Here is a 21577-nt window from a genome sequence, read left to right on the forward strand (position 1 = left end):
TCTTCTTCTTCCGCTTTGAGAATGACGACTAGCTAGCATTGAACTTTTGATTACCCGCATATCCCCGCATGCAATCCTGGCCGGGAGAACGGCGATCCCTCGGCGGCATGGCAAATATTTGACACTCGGAATTCGCGAGGAGCAGAAAGGAAACCTCCACTGTGAATCCTTCCGGTGCGCGCTCATGAATGAAAGCGGAAAACGTTCGGGAACGATCTTCTCCATCAGTCTGGTGAATATGCACAATTCTCCAAAGTCCTTAACTCACAGTCATCCGTCAGAATTGCGTAATTGACCATTGGAGAAAACTTACCTTTCTGCCGGGTTCTTCGATTTCAACATTTCCGATTAATTGCTCCCGTTTGATTTATGCTTTAATTTAATCGAATTTGTATATAAATACAGCTCTGTGTCGTGAATTATTTCGTAATTAACGTTATACGTTTGGATTTTTCTTCTTTTTCCGAGGAAAGATGTGTTCGGACTTTGATCGATGAGAATAAAATTGCAGAAAGTCCGTTATATCAGCGCAAAAAATACTTATGCAGGTATAATTGAAAGCAAATCTATTCCGTGAAGCGGCTCGCATCGCGGGCTGAAAGCATCCGTTAGATTGCAACAGATTAGTTGAGATTATTCAAGATTAGACAGGATTAGTCTGCTTCTCGTATTAGGCAACGTCGCATAGAACCGGAGAGCTACTCCCGTTAGCCACGCTGTGTGGGTAGTTGGCGTTGGCCAACCAACTATCTTATAACGCCGCTGGAATTAAAGGGACGTCATTTATCGAGAATAGAAATAATCAAGCAATCGATAAAGCTCCTTCGAAGCCTTTCGTATATATTATATTTCCCAAATCTCTTTTCGTACTTTGTATAATTATTTACATTTTCGTGTGTATGCAACATTCATCCAACATAAACATTATTCGCGATTAAATAACAAAGCACAATGTTATATTTTTTTCCATTTCTTCTCTTTCCTCAAAAAAAGGAAAAAGAGCATGAAACAAACCGAACCTTACACACATTCGCTATCAACAACGATGAGATAATCGATTTGAGCACATTATACGTGAGTTCGTGGACATTTTCACGATCCCGATATAGCGTGTAAGGTTTATGCTTTCGGATAAATACTGTTAATGGCATTTCATTATGTACAATTTGATCTATTGAACAATCGCTCATGGACGTAAGTATAAAAACTTCATTTGATAGGAATATTTCAGGACAGTGTGACCTTCGACGATACCCTCTTTGGCATTTGCAATATTGGCCAATGATAAGTCTAATCGATAGATAGTACAATTTGTCATTAGGACGATAAATAATTACGAGACTGACGCTCTTACTTAATTGTAAAATTATCCGATATTCGAAAATTCCGAAGATTCGAGGAGCAAGCAAAGTGACGAAAAATAGAGTGCAGGGGTAAACTAGAGGCACTAAGTCAGTGTATTAGCATGGTTTGTATGATTATAATGGGTATTTAAGCACGTCTTGACGACATTATAGAGCTAAAACAAAAGAAGAAGCGCCACCCGTGCAAACTTTGCATCTCATTTTGGTTGAAAACACTTCTTCCAGGACCAATGTAAAGGGTGATTACAAAGTTTTAGCCCGGGGCTCAGAGCTCAGTATATAACTTTGGTAGTTACCGTCAAACTAACTTTGTGCGTTGTACTTTAAACCAGTACGCCTGTATACGATTGCCGTTTTTTCCACATGCACAATATCGAACGTTTCTTACGGCCACAACAACTTTTCCTGCTCGTCTTCTTCCTCTTCTTTTTCTCGCTAGCCCGTCTTCTCATGCTGGTCTGCAGCCTGGACTTCTTCATCTTCTTCAATCTCCCAACACACATCGATATAAAAGCTGTCGCCCCAAGACACAGGCAAATTTCTCTGACGTATAATAAAGTTAGCCCGAAGTTATTAATTCTTCAAAGCTTCAAGATTTCTTAAAATGGCTGATACGTCTCGGGGCAGGGGTTTCCAGCATCAAGTCTCGCAGTGGTGTATATACACATACATACGTATATATATATATATATATATATATATATATTAGCAAGGAGATCTATGTAGAGCAGTAAAGGTGGAATCCTCTAGCTTGCACCTTGCACGTTTCTTCTAGGCTTTCCATAACGAGATACGGCGCTCGTAAACAGACTTTACTAAACTGGAACGATCAAGAGTGGCAGAAGAACAGGCTTACCTCGGGACTTAAGAGTTCACCTGAACCGTTCACCGTGCAACATAATCACGAACCGGTGCTAACGCTAACGTGCGTTTACTGCTTTTGAAAGTCGACGCGTGATTTTGCTAATACGAAAGTACAAACGCCAAATAAAATTCAAACGAGATTTTATGCTCGTTATATCGTAACGCAGGACGAAAATGATATTTTATTAAAGGCGTGCAGTAAAAACTTTGCATAGAATAAAAAAATTTCTTCGCTTTATTATCGTCATTCGCTCGCGAATGCTCTCTAACTAAGCACAGCCCCGTGTGCGGCTACCGTTGTATTGCCTCGATTGAAAACAAATTGACCAGTCTGTACAGGGTGTGAAGCTCTATCCACCGGACACGCAGATTCCTCGAATAATTATAAATGAAAAAGTTTTACGAAATTCTCATCTATCACCTTTCATTTTTTAATTATTCTTTGTTTTGATAAACTGTAGCACTCTCGCGCCGTCACGTGTTCAAATACGTCACGTGACACGCTATTGGTTGATTCAAAAGAGGAATATCTCGAAAAGGAGAGGCGATAGAACAAAATGTTATAAGACTTTTTTCTTTATAATTGTCTCAAGAATGTATCGTTAAACTGTGGCGGAAACAAAGTTTTACACCCTGTATACGCTATAAACCAGTCATTCGAGCGAACAAACAGAGATGCAATCTCCTCGAGTTTCGTTCCGCTGAACGCGATGATCGGCGAATGATTACAATTTTGCTCAAAGATCGATCGCCACCTGAATTATTTGAGCCGGCGCGATCTTCGATGGGCCCTGCGTCAGTTTTGACGTTTGATCATCTTCAAGGGGTCCCTCATGTACCGCGCGAAGACCTCCTTCTTGAAGGTCTCGAAATGCTTCCTGTTGGCACTGTTTTGTCGCTCTCGCCAGGCTGGCCTGCTCTTTCTCGTCTGCAAGCCCCAGTGTCCCGTGAAGATTGGTGAGAGCACCTTGAACTGATACCCCGCCACGTACATCTCGTAAACCTGCGAATCGAACGAAAAACTTTGCATGATTCAATGTCTTGAGGCTATCGATAAAATCAGTGAAATTAAACAATTAAAAATGGCTGCTGCTTTCTCCGTCGCTGAAAAAGAGCGCAAAGTGTGACTGTTTCTTTATTTTTCTAGCATATAGCTGGAGGAAAGTAGATCGAGTCGGACAGGCTTTAAAAGTTGTATAAGAAGTTGGTAGGGACCATCGGTGGAGCTGTCTTATCACACCGTTGGACTTATGGTGGAAACGGTGGTGGAAAAATTGCAATAAACGCGCGAAAGGTTTACAGGGGCGTAAAGTCTCCTTACAGTTGTGAGTAAAAGTTTTATTAGGCACTGTAGCTATAATCTTTAGCACTCGACGAACGGAGTTGGAAGGAACGGCCTTGCGAAACTCTAAGTAAAAAGAGGGGAAAAAAGTGAAAAAGGAAGAAGGAGAGAATCATCATGGGTAGAATTGGCAGTCGACTTTGTCGACGCGACTGGTGCTGACTGAAATTCGCGTGTGACACGATCGATCACGAAATTCGCATCGAAACTTTCTCATGCCATGGAGAAAATCCAGCGAAATGATAGGTGAAGGACGTGCGGAACGACAACTAACCTCTCTCACTCCTGCTCCCCACAGTCTCCTTTCAATCTACCATATTAATTTTCCCCTGCACATCTAGGAAACTCCAATATGTAGTCACGAGTATATAACCATTGCTACATTGATTTAACAAAAGGAGAGGGGGGAGCTTGTATAATCAAAATGCTGGAATGCCATCTAGGACAGGTCAAAGTTGACAACTCACGCAGACTACACTATTCTCTCTCTCTCTCTCTCTCTCTCTCTCTCCCCCCATCTCTCTGTCTATATCTTTCTTGAATGCACCTTGGCGAATAATCGTAACAATGACGGTATACGTGCATACAAGATACGCTCTAATTGCTTTGCCTTCGCTCAGTTTTCATCAAAGGAGTCAAAACTCAAACAGCTCCAGCTGCTACTATTGCCTCTTCATCAGAAGCACTGAAAATTTATTCGAGGTAATGGGAATGAAATAAACCGTTCACATACATATACATAAGATGAAGATTCTTGTGTTTGTTATATGCGGAAAAAAGAGAAGAAATTAGTGATATTGGAGTTATCAACAGTTTCGTGGATCAGGAAGACAACGAGAGGCATGTGGAATGATAAATTTATATATTCGATACTAAAAAATACATATGCATATGATGGAACGAGTACACTGCTGCGTTCTATTCATATAAAGAGAAATTAAAGACTCCTGTATTTGAAAAAGAAAAAAACCAGAAGAAGTTAATTGAGTAAAATTAAAATTATTAACAATTTCATAGACTATACTCGAAATAATGTTTTAACCTATTAACAATTATTATTAATTGCAATAAATTAAAATTTATGAATATTGTAACTGATTCGTTATTTAGTGTATTAATTATAATATAAACCAATTTAGTTTATTGGTATTATAAATAGGTTAACGGATTGAACAATTTTGCAAGTTTTTTTTTTAGAACATCAGGAAAACAGCAAAAAAGTATATGGAGAGGTAAATTATATGTCATTTACTGCGAAACACATATACGCGTATAATAAGGACGAATACACAGCTGTACTCGCATCTCATAAAGAAAAAAGTTAAAGATTCCTATGTTCGAAAAAGGAAAAAAAAAAGAAAATTAGAATTATATTACGAAAATCAAAAATCAAAAGGACATTAAAGGGATATATGGAGCGGTAAATTAATGAATTCGACATTGGAAAACACGTATGCGTATAGTGGAACAAATACGCTGCTGCATTCCACACATAAATGAAATTTAAAGATTCCTATGTGTTTGAAAAATAAAAAAAAAGGAATATTAAAATTATCAACAAATTCATAAATCAAAAGGACAGTAAGGGGATACATGGAGCGGTAAATTGATGCATTCGACACTGGAAAACACGTATGCATATGATGGGACGAGTACCCTGGTGCATTCCACTCGTAAAGGGAGTTCACATGTATATATACACGAAGTGAAGATTCCTGCGTTTGAAAAATGGAAAAAAAGGGAATTAATGGAGGAACATTGGAATTATGGACAATTTCACAGATCAGGAGGACAAGAAGGCGGTATATGGAGCGGTAAATTGATGCATTCGACAATGGAGAGAACACGTATGCGTATGACGGGACGAGTACACTGCTGCATTCCACTCATAAAGGGAATTGGACTTACGGGAGCAATTGGCGGACCTGCTCCTGGGGGAAATGTGTGTATGTTCGGGCTAATTTCACGCTTCGTCATTACTGATGAGACCGCGATGTATTATCCAGCTGTCGTTTATTCGATCGCGGCAGGTAGGTGTACTATAAGCTCTCGACAAACGCTAGAGCTTCATAGTCCCGCGTATAGTAGATGGCGCGCCGTGCTTTTTAAGCCGTTTGACAGTGGAACGAGCAAATGGGCCAAAGACCTTTACTTTGGAGTCTTCCTTCAGCGAGCGTTACGTTTCCTGAGTAAACACGCGAGCTCCTTGTAACAGAAGCTCGTGGCATTCGACCATTAGAAATTCAGGGACTACGGGGCTAGACTAGACAGGCCTTTGAAATTGAAGACCTCCTCAATCCTTGCGCGCAATCCTTATATGTATATATATATATATATATACGTGTGTACTATGCTATACTACAGTGTATGTCGTTTCTGCTGCTATTGCTGCTCCAGAAGTCACAGTGTTGTCAAGGACCAGTCCCTCTTTGTTTATAGGATCCACCACTAGCGAATCAAGATTTTCGAGAATATATCCTTCGCAAACCTCGACCAAGCATCTTCCTCATCTGTGCTCATTAGTGTTTACGGATTACAGGATGCAATCTCCTTTGTGCTCAGCCACTATAATTGTACATCCACACCGTACTGACGTAATTGCTTCCGAAATCTCCGAATCGCTTTGTAAATCAATTGCGGACTTTCTTGGAAGAAATTAGAGAATCGCTGCGATACGTGCCGCGGCATATTATCCGTCGAGCGAGCCTACCTGCAGCGGCAGTTCTCGCATAACTTTTTCAACCTGAGATTTTAGACGCTCAGAAACGCGCCAGCTGCTGGAAATCTGATAATTGAGCTTTATGCGATCGCACGTCGGTGTAAATCCCCGTGAATAAGGCATCCTACCGTATGGAGCCAGCCTCGACCACTTATCTTACATTCCCGCCGTTATTCCTCGCCTCGAAGGGGAGATGAAAGAATGCAAAATTGCTGCCCTCTCCAAAACTTTTCTCTCCCTTTCTCAGTTTTCGTTTAACTGCTAAATAACCGAAGCGGACGCTCGTTATAATCTTTTGCCGAGGATTTTCGTCGAAAATCGCGCTGAAGAAGGTTCTTCGTTGAATAGTCAGTTGGGGTGTAATGTACATGCTGGTAGGAGAACTTTGTTTACTTTGAATGGCTACGTCATTTCTGGAAATATTAAAAAATGTTATATTTGCGTGGTACAGAAGGGGAAATATTACGATACAAACAGTGTTTACCTAAGCAGAGATCTAGTTTCAGGGTCATCTTTCATAAAATAGTTTTTCATATTTGTACATACAAATGATGAAGATGTAATCAAAGTATAGAAAATCATTATCGCGCCCTGTATATACAGGGTGTAACAGTGATATTCAACAAAATTTACAGGTTTCTGTTGAATTTGATTATAAACATTTTTTCTTAACAAATGTTTGCTCTTACGGTTAATCCTAGCTTCCTGAAAGCCAATTTTTGGCATAATTTAAAAAATTACATTACTCTCTCTGTAAACAATGCAAAAAGGTTTGATTACATTTTAAATAAATCCAGCGAGCATTTTGGTTTTTTCATTTCTTTCAAGAACCACAAAGGAATTTTGCAAGGCAAAGTATAAGTTCTGTACAAAAGGAATTATAATTCTCAAATTGGTACCAAATCTGAAAACCGCAATTTTTCTCTTACATCAATCTGGTACTTCTCTCAATCAAGATGAAGAAAAAACGCAAAAAACGGAACTCTTGCTTAATCGAGTTATTTCAAACATAAACAAACTTGGTTACAACCACCTTCACTTATACTTAAAAAGAAACTATATATACAATCATCTTTTTAATTACTGAAAATATTATCTTTCAGAAAGCAGGAATCAAACTGGATTGCAAAAAGTTGTTAACAAATAATATTCAAAACAATATTCCGCATAGCTTATTATATTTCCGTCGCATATATCACTGTTACACCCTCTATACACAACTATATATATATATACAGGAGTTGGATGAAACGCGTGATGCGGCCGAGACTTAAATTTAATAGAACGGCAAATCGACTTGTCGTACTAACGAAGTGACGTAGAACGAACGAACGGGGCAACGAGCGAACGAAAACCGAAAACGATAGCTCTCCCCGTAGCAACGGTGCCGTGTGATTCGTTGAATGACCGCGCGTCGGACCGGGCATCGACCGGAATCAATCGGATCGCGTCGATTAGATAGCATCCTGTCGGCTGGTGCCGCGATTGATTGGCAAGTTCGCTAAATACAACAATGAAGAAAGTTTGCCGCCCGGCTTGAATTACAATGACAGATCGATAAGCTCCCCCTCATTCCACCACTTTACTCCCCTTGAGACGCTTTGTGCTTTCGCAACAATCGCTTCTTACATATATATATATATATATATATATATAGCATACACAGAGTAAGGAAGCAGCAGCTCTATGGAGGATTGATCGAAAAATAAACACGACGTTCTCCAAGGTTACCGAGTAAATTACGTTATAACAGGATTTATTTAACGATTAACGAGCGAAGCAAAGCACGGTCGGTGCGAGATGTCAAGAATGGCGGTGGGTTGGTGGATGCTGGTGGGAAAATGCGAACGATATCTATTCTCATTCCTCCCGAGGGAATAGATGTTACGCGAACGAACCGCAGAGAGAGAGAGAGAGAGAGAGGAGAGACGCGCGCGAATACCAATGTACCGTGTGTATTCGTAAATGTGTCGTTCGTTGGTTGAGCAGGGTGGCCTTCGCCCCGGAAAGCACAGGGGTAACCTTCCATATACTATATTCTATAGTATATACCTCATGTACACGGTGGTACATAGCCACCAATACATATACAGAGGAGCTGTGCATCGGCCGTGACGGGCGCTACGTAGATTTACGCCTATTTTATTGCCGCTTCTACAGCATACTTCGTTTTACGAACACACACTAACCGACCGAGCTAGGTCGCGCCCGGATTTTCACCGCGCATCATGGAATTTCGTTATTTCCACTCGACGGATCTCCGACGGGAACGTCGCTTCTTTGGGAAAAACAGGAACGCGATGCAACGTGCGTGTATCTACCTACGTAGCGCGTTATCCTCCAACCTCCTTGCAGTGGTGCGCACACACAGACCTATGCACGTTCTTCAGCAACAAACGTAATAACCTGCTGATGCTGCTGGTGCTGATGCTGTTGAAGCTGTTGCTGCTGTTTCTCCACCCACCTCCGACCAACTATACCCAGCTACAAAAGACGACTCGAGATTTTCTCTCCTCTTTACCCTCTGCCACATATACGCATTTGGTATACGCTACGTACGTACCGGAGATGGCTAATTCAATTTCTTCCTCTTCTCCACACTCTTTCATTGACATTGACGAAATTACCGAATACGTGTACGACATTCAGGTACCTGCGTATTTCTCGTATATCCGTATCCCATAAATCTTTCGTCGTGTGGAGGTACGACGTCTTTAGCCACGTAAAAGGGCTCGTAAAGGAACTCGAAATTGGTCACGTCGTGACTGACGTAAACTCGACCAGTCCTCACGTTCTCGTAATTCTTATGGCTCGGCGTTGCATCTAGCACCCATCTGTAAGCAACCGAAATTTATAAAAGAAACTAAATACTTGTTGTGTAACGAGTATAAGGAGCCAGGCCTGGAACGGTTTGTACAGGGTCTATCGATCAAAAGATTCAGAGAATGGGTGCAATTATACACGTGTATAATTATGAAATTGTATATATTAAGAGTTTTTATAAGATCCTTTAGAAATGTTTCGTTATTTGCATTTGGAAACATCTTGTGCAAAATTTTTATAATCATAATGATTATGGAGATATAAGTCTTCTCGGATCCATACTTTGGAATTTTTCAACCGGTGGACCCTGTGTGTACAGTACTTGCTACAGGGTGCTGTGTAAATGCGAGGATGATACTTAAATTTTGAAAAATTCATATATAGCAACTACACGCTTACCTACTGAAATTCGTTGCGAATTGATTATGAATAAAGACTTTCTGGTGAAAGGGACGAGCCAGGCCCTTTTTAGCCAGTCGAATCAGTTCTGATTTGTTTTGAGGAAAATTCACTCGAGAGTCTATCTCGTAGGTCGGTATGACGTAGGCGCATTTGTCGCAGTCGTCCAGTCGGAGGAATTCGTTCAAGAAAACAGTGAGGTTGTAACTGGGTACTATATCAACATCGGTAAGAAATACATAGTCAGTTTGACAATTCTTTCTCGCTAGGTTCCTCATGTGGTTCTGAGGATAAACGTTACGTATCCTCCAGCTGGTTTGCTCGTTCGGTATCTTAGCCACGAGGTCGTTAAGAGTGGCTTCCGGTTTGGCACAATCGATCAGTTGGGGTATCTCGAAGGGTTTTGGCTGCTTTTTGAGCGGTCTGCTCTTCGGTGTAGTTATCGAGAAGCTGACTCTCTCTCTGATGGCTTTGTAACACTTTCTCAAGTAATACAGGTACTTTTGGAGGAGGTCGAATTCGTCGTCCCCTGCAGCGAATACTGCGACTGATAATGGCCCTGTCCACTGATGACCAACCTGGACCAACGAGTGCAGTTTCTCAACGGAGGTTTGCGTGGCCAAGCACACCCTGTGCTCTCTTGATATTTCGAGGTATCTCGAGCCAACGAGGACATTGTCGAAGCTCTTGTACAATCTCCTGGCGTCCCATCTACCCAGTCGCACATCCATCCTGAGGAGGGAAGCATCAGCGGACGGCTCGTAATCCTGCGTGGTGCATTCCTCAGGCTGCTGCTGCTGCTGCTGATCCTTGAAGATGGGGGCGATTCCCCATTCGGTCACTGCAGCCAAACCCACCGCTGCAGCTTCCTGCTCCCTTGGCGCTACGCTCGGTGTACAGCTATCCGATTGCAAGAGCAGAAACGCCAGCAGAATATTCGACAGCACCACTACTATGACGCTGGTGAAGCTCAGGTTCCATAGGCGGCATCCCAGCTGAAAAATGAAATATCGCTTGTCGGGTTAACGTGCAATAAAATGTATAATGGGCTGTGCTCCGCCAACCGGAAGCTCCGCTATAAAATACTTTTTCGTGAACATAATAAAAAGCGATAAACTTTTGACGGAAGCATTCTCTTTACGAGATGGAGCTCGTAAATGTAAAAGGATAGCTGTGGCGAGGCAAAATACAAACTATACACTATATGAGAAATATAATGAAGAATGTAGGAAAAAATCTCGCGAGCTTGATTAAGAGCGAAGGAACGATCGAGAAGTGCTATATAAAGAGAAGAGCATAGAAGGCGAAAGTTCATTGAGGAGGAATATAGCGCGTATCGTCCTCCGGTGTATAAGAGGTAAAGGTTCATATGGGAACAAATCTCGCGAGGCTGATTTACAGCGTAGTAACGGTCTGGGGGGAGAGGAGACCGAAGAAGAAGAGAGAGTTCATTGAAGAGGAATGGTGCAGGTAGTCCAGTGTACGACAGATAAGCGTTGATATAGGAAAAAAATCTCGCGAGGCTGATTTAGAAGGAAGAAACGATTGAAGGGTGGGGGGGAGGGAGGGGTGAAGAAGACTAGAAGGAGAAAGTTCATTGAAGAGGAACGGTGCAGGTCGTCCAGTGTAAAAGAGATAAAAGTCGATATAGGAAAAAATCTCGCGAGACTGATTAATAGCGAAGAAGCCATTGAGAAGGGGGAGGGGGGAGGGGGTGAAGAAGACTATAAGGAGAAAGTTCATTGAAGAGGAATAGTGCGGGTCGTCCAGTGTATGAGAGATAAGCGTTGATATGAGAAAAAATCTCGCGAGACTGATTTAGAGAGAAGAAACTATCGAGAAGAGGGATAGGAGGGGGGGGGGGGGGGGGAAGTAGAAAAGACTAGAAGAAGAAAGTTCATTGGAGAGGAGTGGAGGGCGCCAAGTGTATGAGAGATAAGCGTTGTGTCAGCGGGGGAGGATTTTAGCTCGCTAATTACTCCTCCATTGGTAGCTTCTTGTTGTTTGGCTTTGGGACAAAAATCATCTCGACGAAGTTTCGCGTAGGACCTCCGGTTTAATGTACGCGCCAGAACAATGGCCTGTCTTGATACACACCATGCTCTATATCTATATATATGTATATACTGTATACGTGTGTATACATAGGACAATAAACAAACTTGCAGCCGACCAGCCACGAGTCGAGGACTCTGTAAGCAGAGAGATAAGAAGTTTGTTCGAGGGGTAATAACTCAATGGCCGAGAGGGGAATTTGCTAATGAAATCGAGCGTGAGTCCAGCATCCGCAAGATTTCTCTTATTGAGTGTACCACTGCTATCCGAACGATCACGATCCGGCGTTGTATTACTACGTGGGATGCTGAGGAAAGTACACCTCTGGTATAGTAGCTGGGAAACAGAAGATACCACGGTCCGCAGCACTCGCAATAATAGCACGATTACGGTGTTAAATAGGAGAAACGGATTGTGGCTATTGTGTCGAGTCACCTAAACACGACTCGTGAGGAATCCCCCGAGCAGAAACCTCCGACGACGACGAACCTTATTTCCCGAGATTCAACAATCACAGTTTTATACTATATATAGATATATATGATGTATATATGCAGAGGGAGAGGGGGGGGGGGGGGAAATAGTAGGTTTTTTAATTTGAAAGAAAATTAGCATGATGTACAGTGTACACGATCATCTCTATATTTTACATGAAAAATAGGCAAATGGAAATATGAAAGGAATTTTATGATGCTGCCGGAGGAATAATTTCACGTGATTCTGGGAAAGAAACAAGTCACTGGCTGACTATCATTTTTACGAGCGACACTTGCTGCAACGACCTTTTCCGTAATATTATGACGATTGCAAAGCTATGAGAGAGCAGTAGAAACCTTGTTTCGAGTAAATAAAAATTCTCCGCGACACGAAATAAAGAAAGGTGTTGATACGTAACCTGCAGTAAATTCGTGAAGAGAATTTTTAATTAAATCTTGAAATTGCAGGTGTCTCTTGAATAAAATTCAGAGAATCGTTGCTTCGTCCGAATTTTGCTGTATTTTGTAATTTAAAATTGCGAGGATGATAAGCATCGCGGAGTGTGCACTCGAGGTGTACACAAGTGCTCGCGTTTGTGTGTATTTGCGTAGGTAGAAAGGGGGCGGGGGAGGATTGATCATGCTATATATATATATATATACATATAGGGCCGGAGAGAGCGTTATCAGTGATTCCGATTGTGGGACGCGTGTGCCAGTGTACAAATGTGGCCCGGTTACACGGCTAACCCATTATCAAATTGTGTACTTGGGCTTTTGTTAGGTCACTCGCCGACCGCAGTGACCGTTTTACCAGCCGCGCGCGTACCTCGTCGGTCGGTTCTCCCGCTGGAAAGCCTGAAAGCAGCAACTTGCACGTTCTGGCCAATTGAATTTTCGGACAGTTTGCCTTGAAGCCGTAGCAGAGCTTCGATCGGTCGAATCAGCTCTCTGAAATTCCTCGAGCAATGCACGGATGGACGGCCAGCTGCGGAGGCCACACACCACCCCCATTGCAGACACAGTCCCTTCTCCCGACCCTCTCGTAATCTGCATTAACAACCGACCAATCCTTTTCCAACTAAACTCATTAATCAACCGACCAATTTTCTCTCCATTAATTATTTTCTTCGATGCACGCTTCTTTCCCCTCGCTCGTTTCACCATTCCCAGTGGCAACTGAGGCAACTCGAGCGAGCGCGCTACCCTGCCGCTGCTCCGCCACCAACGCGTTGCTCTTGCCAACCTCCGTCCGAGGCTAATGCTCCTGCCAACGCTAATGCTAATGCTAATGCTAATGCCGCGCAATTTAATCAGCTGGAATTTCAATATCAAGGAGTTTCTCGCGCGCAACGACCGTATAAAAACGCGCATAAAACAAATCAAGTAGCAATGGAAGCCCGAACAACACAGTTTTCCACTCGGACCCTCGTATCCGGATATAAAATCCGGTTTGGCGCGGGAGCGCCAAATGAACGGCCAATGGGGAGCGAGGAACAATTTCGGCTGGAAAAGAGTGGAAAAAAAAAAAAGAGAAAAATCAGGCATTTGGAACCGGGCCGTGCGCTCGTCCGATTGTACAATTTCCGGACTGGGACGCATTCCGCGGTCCTGGCTAGTTGGTTGGAGTTCAGCATAGCGTTGGATTGTGTTGAAATCCTGACATAGACGAGTCGTGCGATTGAAAATTTTTGTTACCCATCGGTCAGCCGAAAACACTGGCCACGCGCGGCCACAAAGATACGCTGAAAAACGCTAATTCCGTCACGCGGGCCGCTCGACACATAAATAATAAATACTTTTATACTTTGTTGTATGCATTTAATTTGTGTACAAGATTATTGTTCAATTTATTGCATCATATAAACGTCATCCAACAGAACGAAGATTTCTCACGGTGGTCTCCCCGGAGGAAGACCACTCGCACAGTGGAAAAATTGAAAGGAGAGAAAAAAAAAGAAAGGGTGCATTTGAATTTAGGTGAAGAATCCTATTTTATAGGTGCTCCAGGAGAGAGTGGCGGGATGCTGAGGAAAGCAAGTGGTGAGACGGCTTGAGTCGATTGGAGCCGAGTCGGGCCATAACTTAGCCAAGAATAAACTGAATGCCATTCATTACGTTGCTCTTCTCCCAGTTGAACCGTTGAACGCGAGCTCGCGCTGCACCATTACCGCGCGCGTAAGCGAAGAAGCACCATCCAGTAGTAACAGCAGCAACGGAGGCGGCGGCGGTGGCGGCAGCGGCGGTGGAGGCACCGACACCGCCAACGACTATGCCTCTGAAAAGCTCATAGTTGAAAATTCTTTGAAGGTCCTTTCTCTCATCCCTTTTTCGCAAGTTTTCCTTTCTCCAGTTCTTAGATTCTCCTCAACCACCCCCCAACCCCCTCACTCCTCTCTCTCTCTCTCTCTCTCTCTCTCACTCACTCACTCTACGGGTTGATGCCGAGTGAAAAGCCCATTGAGAAGAGATGCTCCTCGCGATAGCGAAGGAGAAAGCTCTCAACAGAGATAAGCCAAGTGTATTATCGGCCGCTGGAAAAATCCCTCTAATCGCAACGGCGAAGGATTTATGGCGACAAGGACCATCTCTTGGTCCTTTTTCCCGCTGGCTCTTTCTTTTTCTCGACAGCTTAATAATAAAAAAGTCAGCTTTAGAGCGCTGGCTGGACCTCCGATCCGAGAATAACGCTTGTAAAGGCCGTACGAGCTTCGTAAACGGTTAACGAGGGGCAACAGCTGCTACCTTGTCAGATACACCCGATGCGATCTCGCGTTTGCAGCTTATAGCCTTATACATAGGCCGAGAGCATCCAGCTGCTGCTACTTTTTGTTTAACTACGCCTATGCTGATGTGTATGTACAGTACCTTTCTCTCTTTCTATATATATATATATGTGTGTGTGCGTGTATATAGTATATCGACAAGCAGCTCTCTCGTCTAGCTATAGTTGCTTTTTTCGTTTCCGTTTAGCAGCTTCTCGCCGAGCTCTCGGGCACCATAAACAGACTAAACACTAATTAGTCGCTTTCGATGAGAGCACCACGCCACCTGGCTGAACCGCTATCCGCCCGTCGAGCAATATTTTCTGCCAGAACAGTCCGAAAATAACTGCACGCTGGGAAAGCAAGCCTCGCTCTTCTCAACTCGAGCTACAGCAATTAAGTTACTCTACTGGGGTGGTAGCACCCCTCTCCCCCCACCTCCCTTTGCTCTCATCATCCTTTCTTCTTTTTAAAACGCTTACCACAATCAACGCCTCCTTCAATTCTTACGCGCCCGCATTTGCTTTTGCACAAACGGTGAGAAATTTAGAGACACACAGCCCACAATTTCAAGATTCCACATCCAAACGCACTAACGCTAAGACTCTTCTTCCACCTGCGAGACCCTTGCAAATCATGTCAAGAAAAAACTACGCAAACTCTTTTCAAAAGTAATTAGCAAGCTTCCGTGCCACCACCACTTGACATTTTTCACTTCATGAAGAATGTAATATTAATTTTTTGCCACTGAAGAAAAAGAAAGGCAAAATACGCGGAGGATTTTTTACAAAAAGCTCTTAACTTATAATGGTGAAAGCTGGAATAAAAATCTCAGGCTTGGCAGTTTCGTAAAAAATTCAAGTGCGGTAACTCGGATTGGTCAATACGGCGAGGCTCTATTTGCCAGTGAATTATGGTTTAGTGTGCAGCTAGTACAGAGTAGATGTGTTTCTGCCGAGTAAAACAAGTCGCTTTGCCATTTCGCAATGTGCTCTTGTCTAAAAGTTATTCGTATAAAATTTGAATACTCTATCCAACGATTTCCATTTTACCAATATTATGCCCTCGCCCTCCTTTCTCTCGCTCTTCCGCTCTCGGCAATAATCGTAACAAGAAGCAACGACGAACAAAACAGATTTGAAGCCGTACGTGGAAGAAAAAAAGCGTGCCTGTTTAAGATGCGCCGAGTAATTACGGTCGAAAAAAAAAAATGGACAAGAGGGAGAAAGGATCGAAGGGAGGAGAAACGAAGAAAGGGGATAAAAGGATAATTTCTCATTGTTCGCTGGAGCTTTCCAAAACCTTGAGAGTTAAACCGTACATAGACCCATTATCTCTATTTGCAGAAAAATCCAGAAACGGAAGATTGCAGTAAAAAATTTACAAGTTTTCACGCTAATGATCATAAAAATTCCAGAAGCGTGGTCAATTAGCCACACTCCATTCCCATTGCAATATTACCCCCACCAAAATAGATACTCCGAGGCATTAAATTACAATTTAGAAACTTGGAATAAACATCGATTCAGTCAGAGTACCGATAGTCGGTGTTGCTGGTCGCTCAAGGTCAAACAGAGTGAGAGAAACGAATATGGGGGTAGAAGCGAGTAGCGACATCTGTCTGGCGGCCGGTCAAAGGTCACAGCTGATGTTGAACAACACGTAGCAGTAGAAGTAGAGAGAAATTTGTCAGACAGCCAAGACAGCCTAGGTGGTTGGAGAAGAGGCTCGCTTTACCTGAACCATCGAAGATAATTGCTCGACGAAGCGTAGGCCTTGATCCTTCGAGTTGTTCGGGTCGTCCGGGTCTCGCCGAAGGTTCGCTCACTCTCCACATCCGGCTAATCTCGCTGCGAGGCAGGCATTCGCTCTCTTGACACACGCCCCGAGAAGAACGCGAGCAACGAGGAAGCAGCGAGGCCTGATCCAGTGGGTTAGGCCAGCTCTCTATACTCCGAAGCACACGCGCGCCCAGCCGAACTCGCGCTCCCATAAAAAAGGCGCGCGCTTATTTTCACTCAACCACCACAATTGCTCGGTTCGAGGCTTTAGTTCTGGACGATGACAAACGCGGCGTTCATGCCGTTCATGCGCCAGGAAGAGAGGCATGGCACACGAAGAGTCTCTCTCTCTCTCTCTCTCTCTCTCTCTCTCTCTCTCTCTCCCTCTTTCCTCCGGCGTTGCGCTCGCACGCGCGCGCGCGCAACGCTAGACCCGATCGATTTCCTGCTCGGTAGGAGAACACTCGCAACAGCCAGCGGCTGGCCTAGTCGTTTCGACCTACCGACCATTTCTTTTGCACGAACGTTGCCGAGGAGCAGCCTCCTCGAGTCGCCCGAGGAGCGTACGCAACGTAAATCATAAGCCGCATGCCCGAATATCTCCTTGTTGCTCGCGGTCTACTTAGTTAGTATGCGAAGTGAAAAAAGCGTAAATAATTTTGGCTAGGTCGTATTTCGGTGGGGCTCCCGGACGTGCCATAAGTATGTCTTTCGTATGAATGCGAGAACGCGTTGTCGCTACTCTGGGGCTGGACTCACGTAGCATTCGCATTCACCTCCACCTCTACGATCGTCTCATCCTCCACCTCCAACACCCACGTACGCGATGAAGCCTCTCCGGTAACATCCGCCGCAACAAGGATACACCGGCCAGCCTGTTACAGGTTACATCCGCTCCCAAGATAGCATTCGATGAATTATTTATCCCGCTGGAATTAAGTTTAAATATTTCATCGACCGGACTAATCTCCTGGGCATACTACAATTTACTGGCTGCTGCGGGAAAACCTTACAGCATCCGGACCTGGATATCTCTATTCTCTCTAATAATCCAAATGGTAGAACATTTTCAACGAGACGTTAATTTTTACTGCTCGTTGTTCCACAAGCCGAACTTTTCTTCAGCAGCTTATCGATTAATTCGCACTCTCGCAAATGTTGTTCTTGTAGTTTATGCAAGTAAGAGTCGTGGGGCAAGTCGTGCTGGTACTGGTGATGGTGCTGGTACTGGTGGCGGTCGTCACTCGTACTTTTATTATCCTGCGTAAGGCTCTTTGCTGCTGCCCCGCCAGCAGAATCTTTTAATCTTCCAGCGCAGGAATTACTTCCCGATTTAAAACTCTTCAGCTTGTTCTTGGCAGCAACTTTTTCATCAAAGCAGCAGCTACTGGCCGATTTTTCGCACTGCAAGGAAGACAAAGGCGTTAATGTGCATGAAAAATTCTCCACTGAAAATACATCCTACTCTAATATTATCACCTGACTCTTGCATTCTTTAACTTTCACAGGGAGCTCAATTTTTTTAAGCCGTCTCGCCTGCGGACAAAAAGCACCGATTATCCCATCGAGGATGCGTGCACGCAATTACTTCCGGTTACACGGAAGAGGGCATATAAATCTAATTGCTGAATTTCGAAAGGGTTTCTCTCTTTTCGACAGGGATCCTACGTCCTGCGGCATAAATACATCTGACGTGCGAGAGCTTGTACAGAGCTATGTCTGTGTTAACCCCCTTGCCTCCCCCCTTCCATCACGCTACTCCAGTTCCCGTTCCCTCGCGACATCCAGGTCCATGCTACTAGACGCGCGCGGTGGTCGATCGGTTGGTCGGAGGACGGACGGACATTGTGGCTGGCGCCAGTCGCTTTGTGCGTATAATTGGATTTGCGTAGGGATAACGTTGTTTCATCCCAAGTCCTCCCCCCCCCCCCTCCCTTCTTCCAATCCTCTACAACCCCCCACCACGCCACTTTTCTCTTTATACTCGTACAATGTCGCTCCATCGACATAATACGAATTACTAAATTTAATTACGGACCAACAATGCAGGTGCTTATCATACCGGCACTAAAAAATTGTAAAATTAATTTAAAGCAGCAAAATAATTTAATCCTGCTAGAATTGTCGTTTCATGATATAGGACCATTTGATCCCCGACAATTAAATATCACTGATGCATCAATTTTTCCTCTTTTTTTCTTTTTTTTTTTTCACCCATCTCCCCATAGCTCTGGGGAAAAAACTGCATTTGACGGATAACAATCCATCCTTTCCAGTATTTATATCAGATTAATAACCATCAATTTCACTCTGCGCAATTCATTTTCACGAGCCAACGAATCTCGTCGCTTTTTAATTGGCCTTTAACATCGACCATCCGCGGATAATTGAATGATTTTGTCTGGAGAAAGCTTGCTCGAGCCGGATTCGTAGTTAAACCGTGCAAGTTGTTGCGTGAATATGCTAATTGGATTAATTGGTGGACCACGGCAGATGCAACTATGACGATTCCGTGCCGAGGCAATGCCGAAGCGTGAAATTGCAATGGCCATTACTTGAAACGGCAGGTAAATTAATGGAATTCGATCGTTTCCAATTGCGGACCGTTATGGGATAACCCATCTCTATAATAATTTCCATCTCGCCGATCGATCGATATCAAAAGCCGTTGCTGTTGCTGCTCCTGCTCCTGCCCCAGCCACTGCCGCTGCCACTATATCGCTGCCACCTTTGATTAAACTGAATTGGGCCTGACCAAAACTGATGCCTAGCACATGACAATTTTCTCAATTCGCCCTCCCTTCAGCCATCTCGACATTTCCAGCGTTAAATTTACAATGGCGAAATTTCATTGGAAACCAATCTCCCACGATGCTCGAAAACGTAAATGGCAAATAAATGAATAAATCGCTTATATAGGTAAAAAAAGGTGTAATAATAAGGATCGAGATCCACGTACCTTGACTTTCTGCAGATAGCAGAGAATCCGACGGCGATTTTGTGCACTAGCCGTATCTCCGTATGACCTTCGTCGAGTCAGCCACTCTCTCTGGAACAACAACAAAGAACCTTTAGAGCGTCGAGCTACGCCATCGCTGAAGCCCGAGCCAAATACGTCCCACCAAGTTTTGTTGTCAACTATAAAAGAAAAACACGGCGTTAAGCGTTCTATATAATTGAAGCAATGGTAAATGGAAATAAAATCAAGCAGTGGATCGTGTTTTATTGTTAATAATTAATTGAGTGCTAGTTAGATAGTGGAATTAGCGGATGCATTATAGGTTCTACCGTAGCTTGTTACGTAGGATCGCTGGCAGCATATCATCTCTGCACTCATCGGTTAGCATTACATAGAGGACGTCATTAAACATGTCGCTAGAGTTAACATCGTGCCAAGTTACATCGCTATACTAATTTAACCTCAACGTTATAATGGTTAGCACTGCGACACTCGAATCCCCTTCTAAGCCCCATCCTCTATTCAAATCTACCTGTTCGAAGGGCGGCGACCTCATTCAATATCCATCGACTCCAAGAAATTAACGTTGAATTAATAAAAAGTTATTCAAACGTCGAATCGCCCTTTGCCGAATCCGCCGGAGAGGCCATCAATAATTCAGGATGAGTTTGCCCAAAGAGCATTCGTTAAACTGCCACTTTTTCCTTTTCTTTATTTATTATACCTTGACGAAATCAAAGGACAAAATTCAGCGAACGGCGGAGATTGAGTAATGGTCTTATTAGAGGTCTTGAAAGGTATAGAGAGGGAAGAAAGAATGTTCCCGCTAACCGTCCCGACCGAGGCAGACTTCACTCTCGAGTAGACCATAAAATATTAATTTCCAATCCGTTAAAATTGTTACCGTGAATTTTGACGGAAGTTTACTCGCATTCGTCTAAAAGAGAGTACACGCGCGGACTTACCTTGATAGAAAATCGATACTCCACTGGCACTGCAAAACTGCTTGAATTTTAATTACAAATCGTCTAGTAATACTCCGAGATAACTTTTGGATTATATCTTCTTAGATGGCGCGACGGAGCGAGAGGGAGAATAAAAGCAGAAGGAATAATCGCATGTTTATTAGATTGAACTTACGAAGCTACGTTAGCGACAGTCTAATTCACTTTGGACCCTTCCACGAAATTGTAAACTGTGACGCGGGGGACGACGTAGCAGCGAACAAGTTTCTTCTACTTCGCTCTCTTAACTCGTACCAACTTACAGACAATCAAGCTGGTGGTATGCATGTACATACGTCCCTCTAACGCATACATACAACTCCCAATCTTGCCGTCCGTGTTGTGTGTGCTCCCTTTCACCATTTTCACAATCTCAGGAAATAAAATTAAAATACCATAGAAAAAAAGGTGAAATTACTTTAGCCCGAAGTTCGATGCTATCAGGTCCGAGAGATCGGTCTAGCTGGGACGTTGACAGGAAATCCCTGTAGTCTTGTACGGTATACGGTTTGTAAGTAATTCTCTTGTGTAATGTGTTCTCAGAAGCAGCAGCCTTGGGGTAATCCAATTCTGAAGGACTACCGTGATTTTCCTCGGCACCAGGCAAAAACCCCAAGGAAGAAAATGAAAGTGAATCAGATATCTCATCTACCAAGAAAAATAAAACGGATAATGTTGATCAACGTATAGTCGACTTATAAACTAGTGTTTATTGGTGCATGTATATATGTATATACAGAAGTTAGGGTCGTATTTATAAACCTTGCTTAGGTAGGACTGGTGGTTGCACCTTTTGGTAAGATTCATGTTTGGTAAAAATTGCAAACTTTGGTAATAAGTTCCATTCAATTTAAAAAGCTTTGGCAAATGGATAAACTTACGAAGACGTTTACCAATAGGTGGAAAAAGGCAACAGCCTTAAGTTTAGCGTTCTTTTAGTTGAGATCAACTGCATGCTCTGACTTAATCTTCAAAACAATACTCGTAATTCGATCAACTTGAAATACTTGGCTCGGTTTATAAATT

At 43.3% G+C, this 21577-nt stretch overlaps 1 protein-coding gene across 1 annotated transcript; it reads right to left on the reverse strand.

Moving 5' to 3' along the window:
• Positions 1-732: 732 nt before the first annotated feature.
• LOC136778917 (beta-1,4-glucuronyltransferase 1) lies at positions 733-16852 on the reverse strand. Its single transcript, XM_066736097.1, has 4 exons — positions 16545-16852; positions 9512-10506; positions 8943-9123; positions 733-3231 (listed from the first exon to the last, which is right to left on the reverse strand). Exons 1-4 carry the CDS (start codon positions 16551-16553, stop codon positions 3025-3027), a joined length of 1392 nt encoding a protein of 463 aa, XP_066592194.1. The 5' UTR covers positions 16554-16852; the 3' UTR covers positions 733-3024.
• Between the last annotated feature and the right edge of the window lie 4725 nt (positions 16853-21577).

The sequence above is a fragment of the Prorops nasuta genome, unplaced genomic scaffold (assembly GCF_024137725.1).
Source record: "Prorops nasuta isolate Cenicafe-Biocafe unplaced genomic scaffold, Cenicafe_Pnas_1.2 PNAS00015, whole genome shotgun sequence".
Taxonomy (NCBI): Eukaryota; Metazoa; Arthropoda; class Insecta; order Hymenoptera; family Bethylidae; genus Prorops; species Prorops nasuta.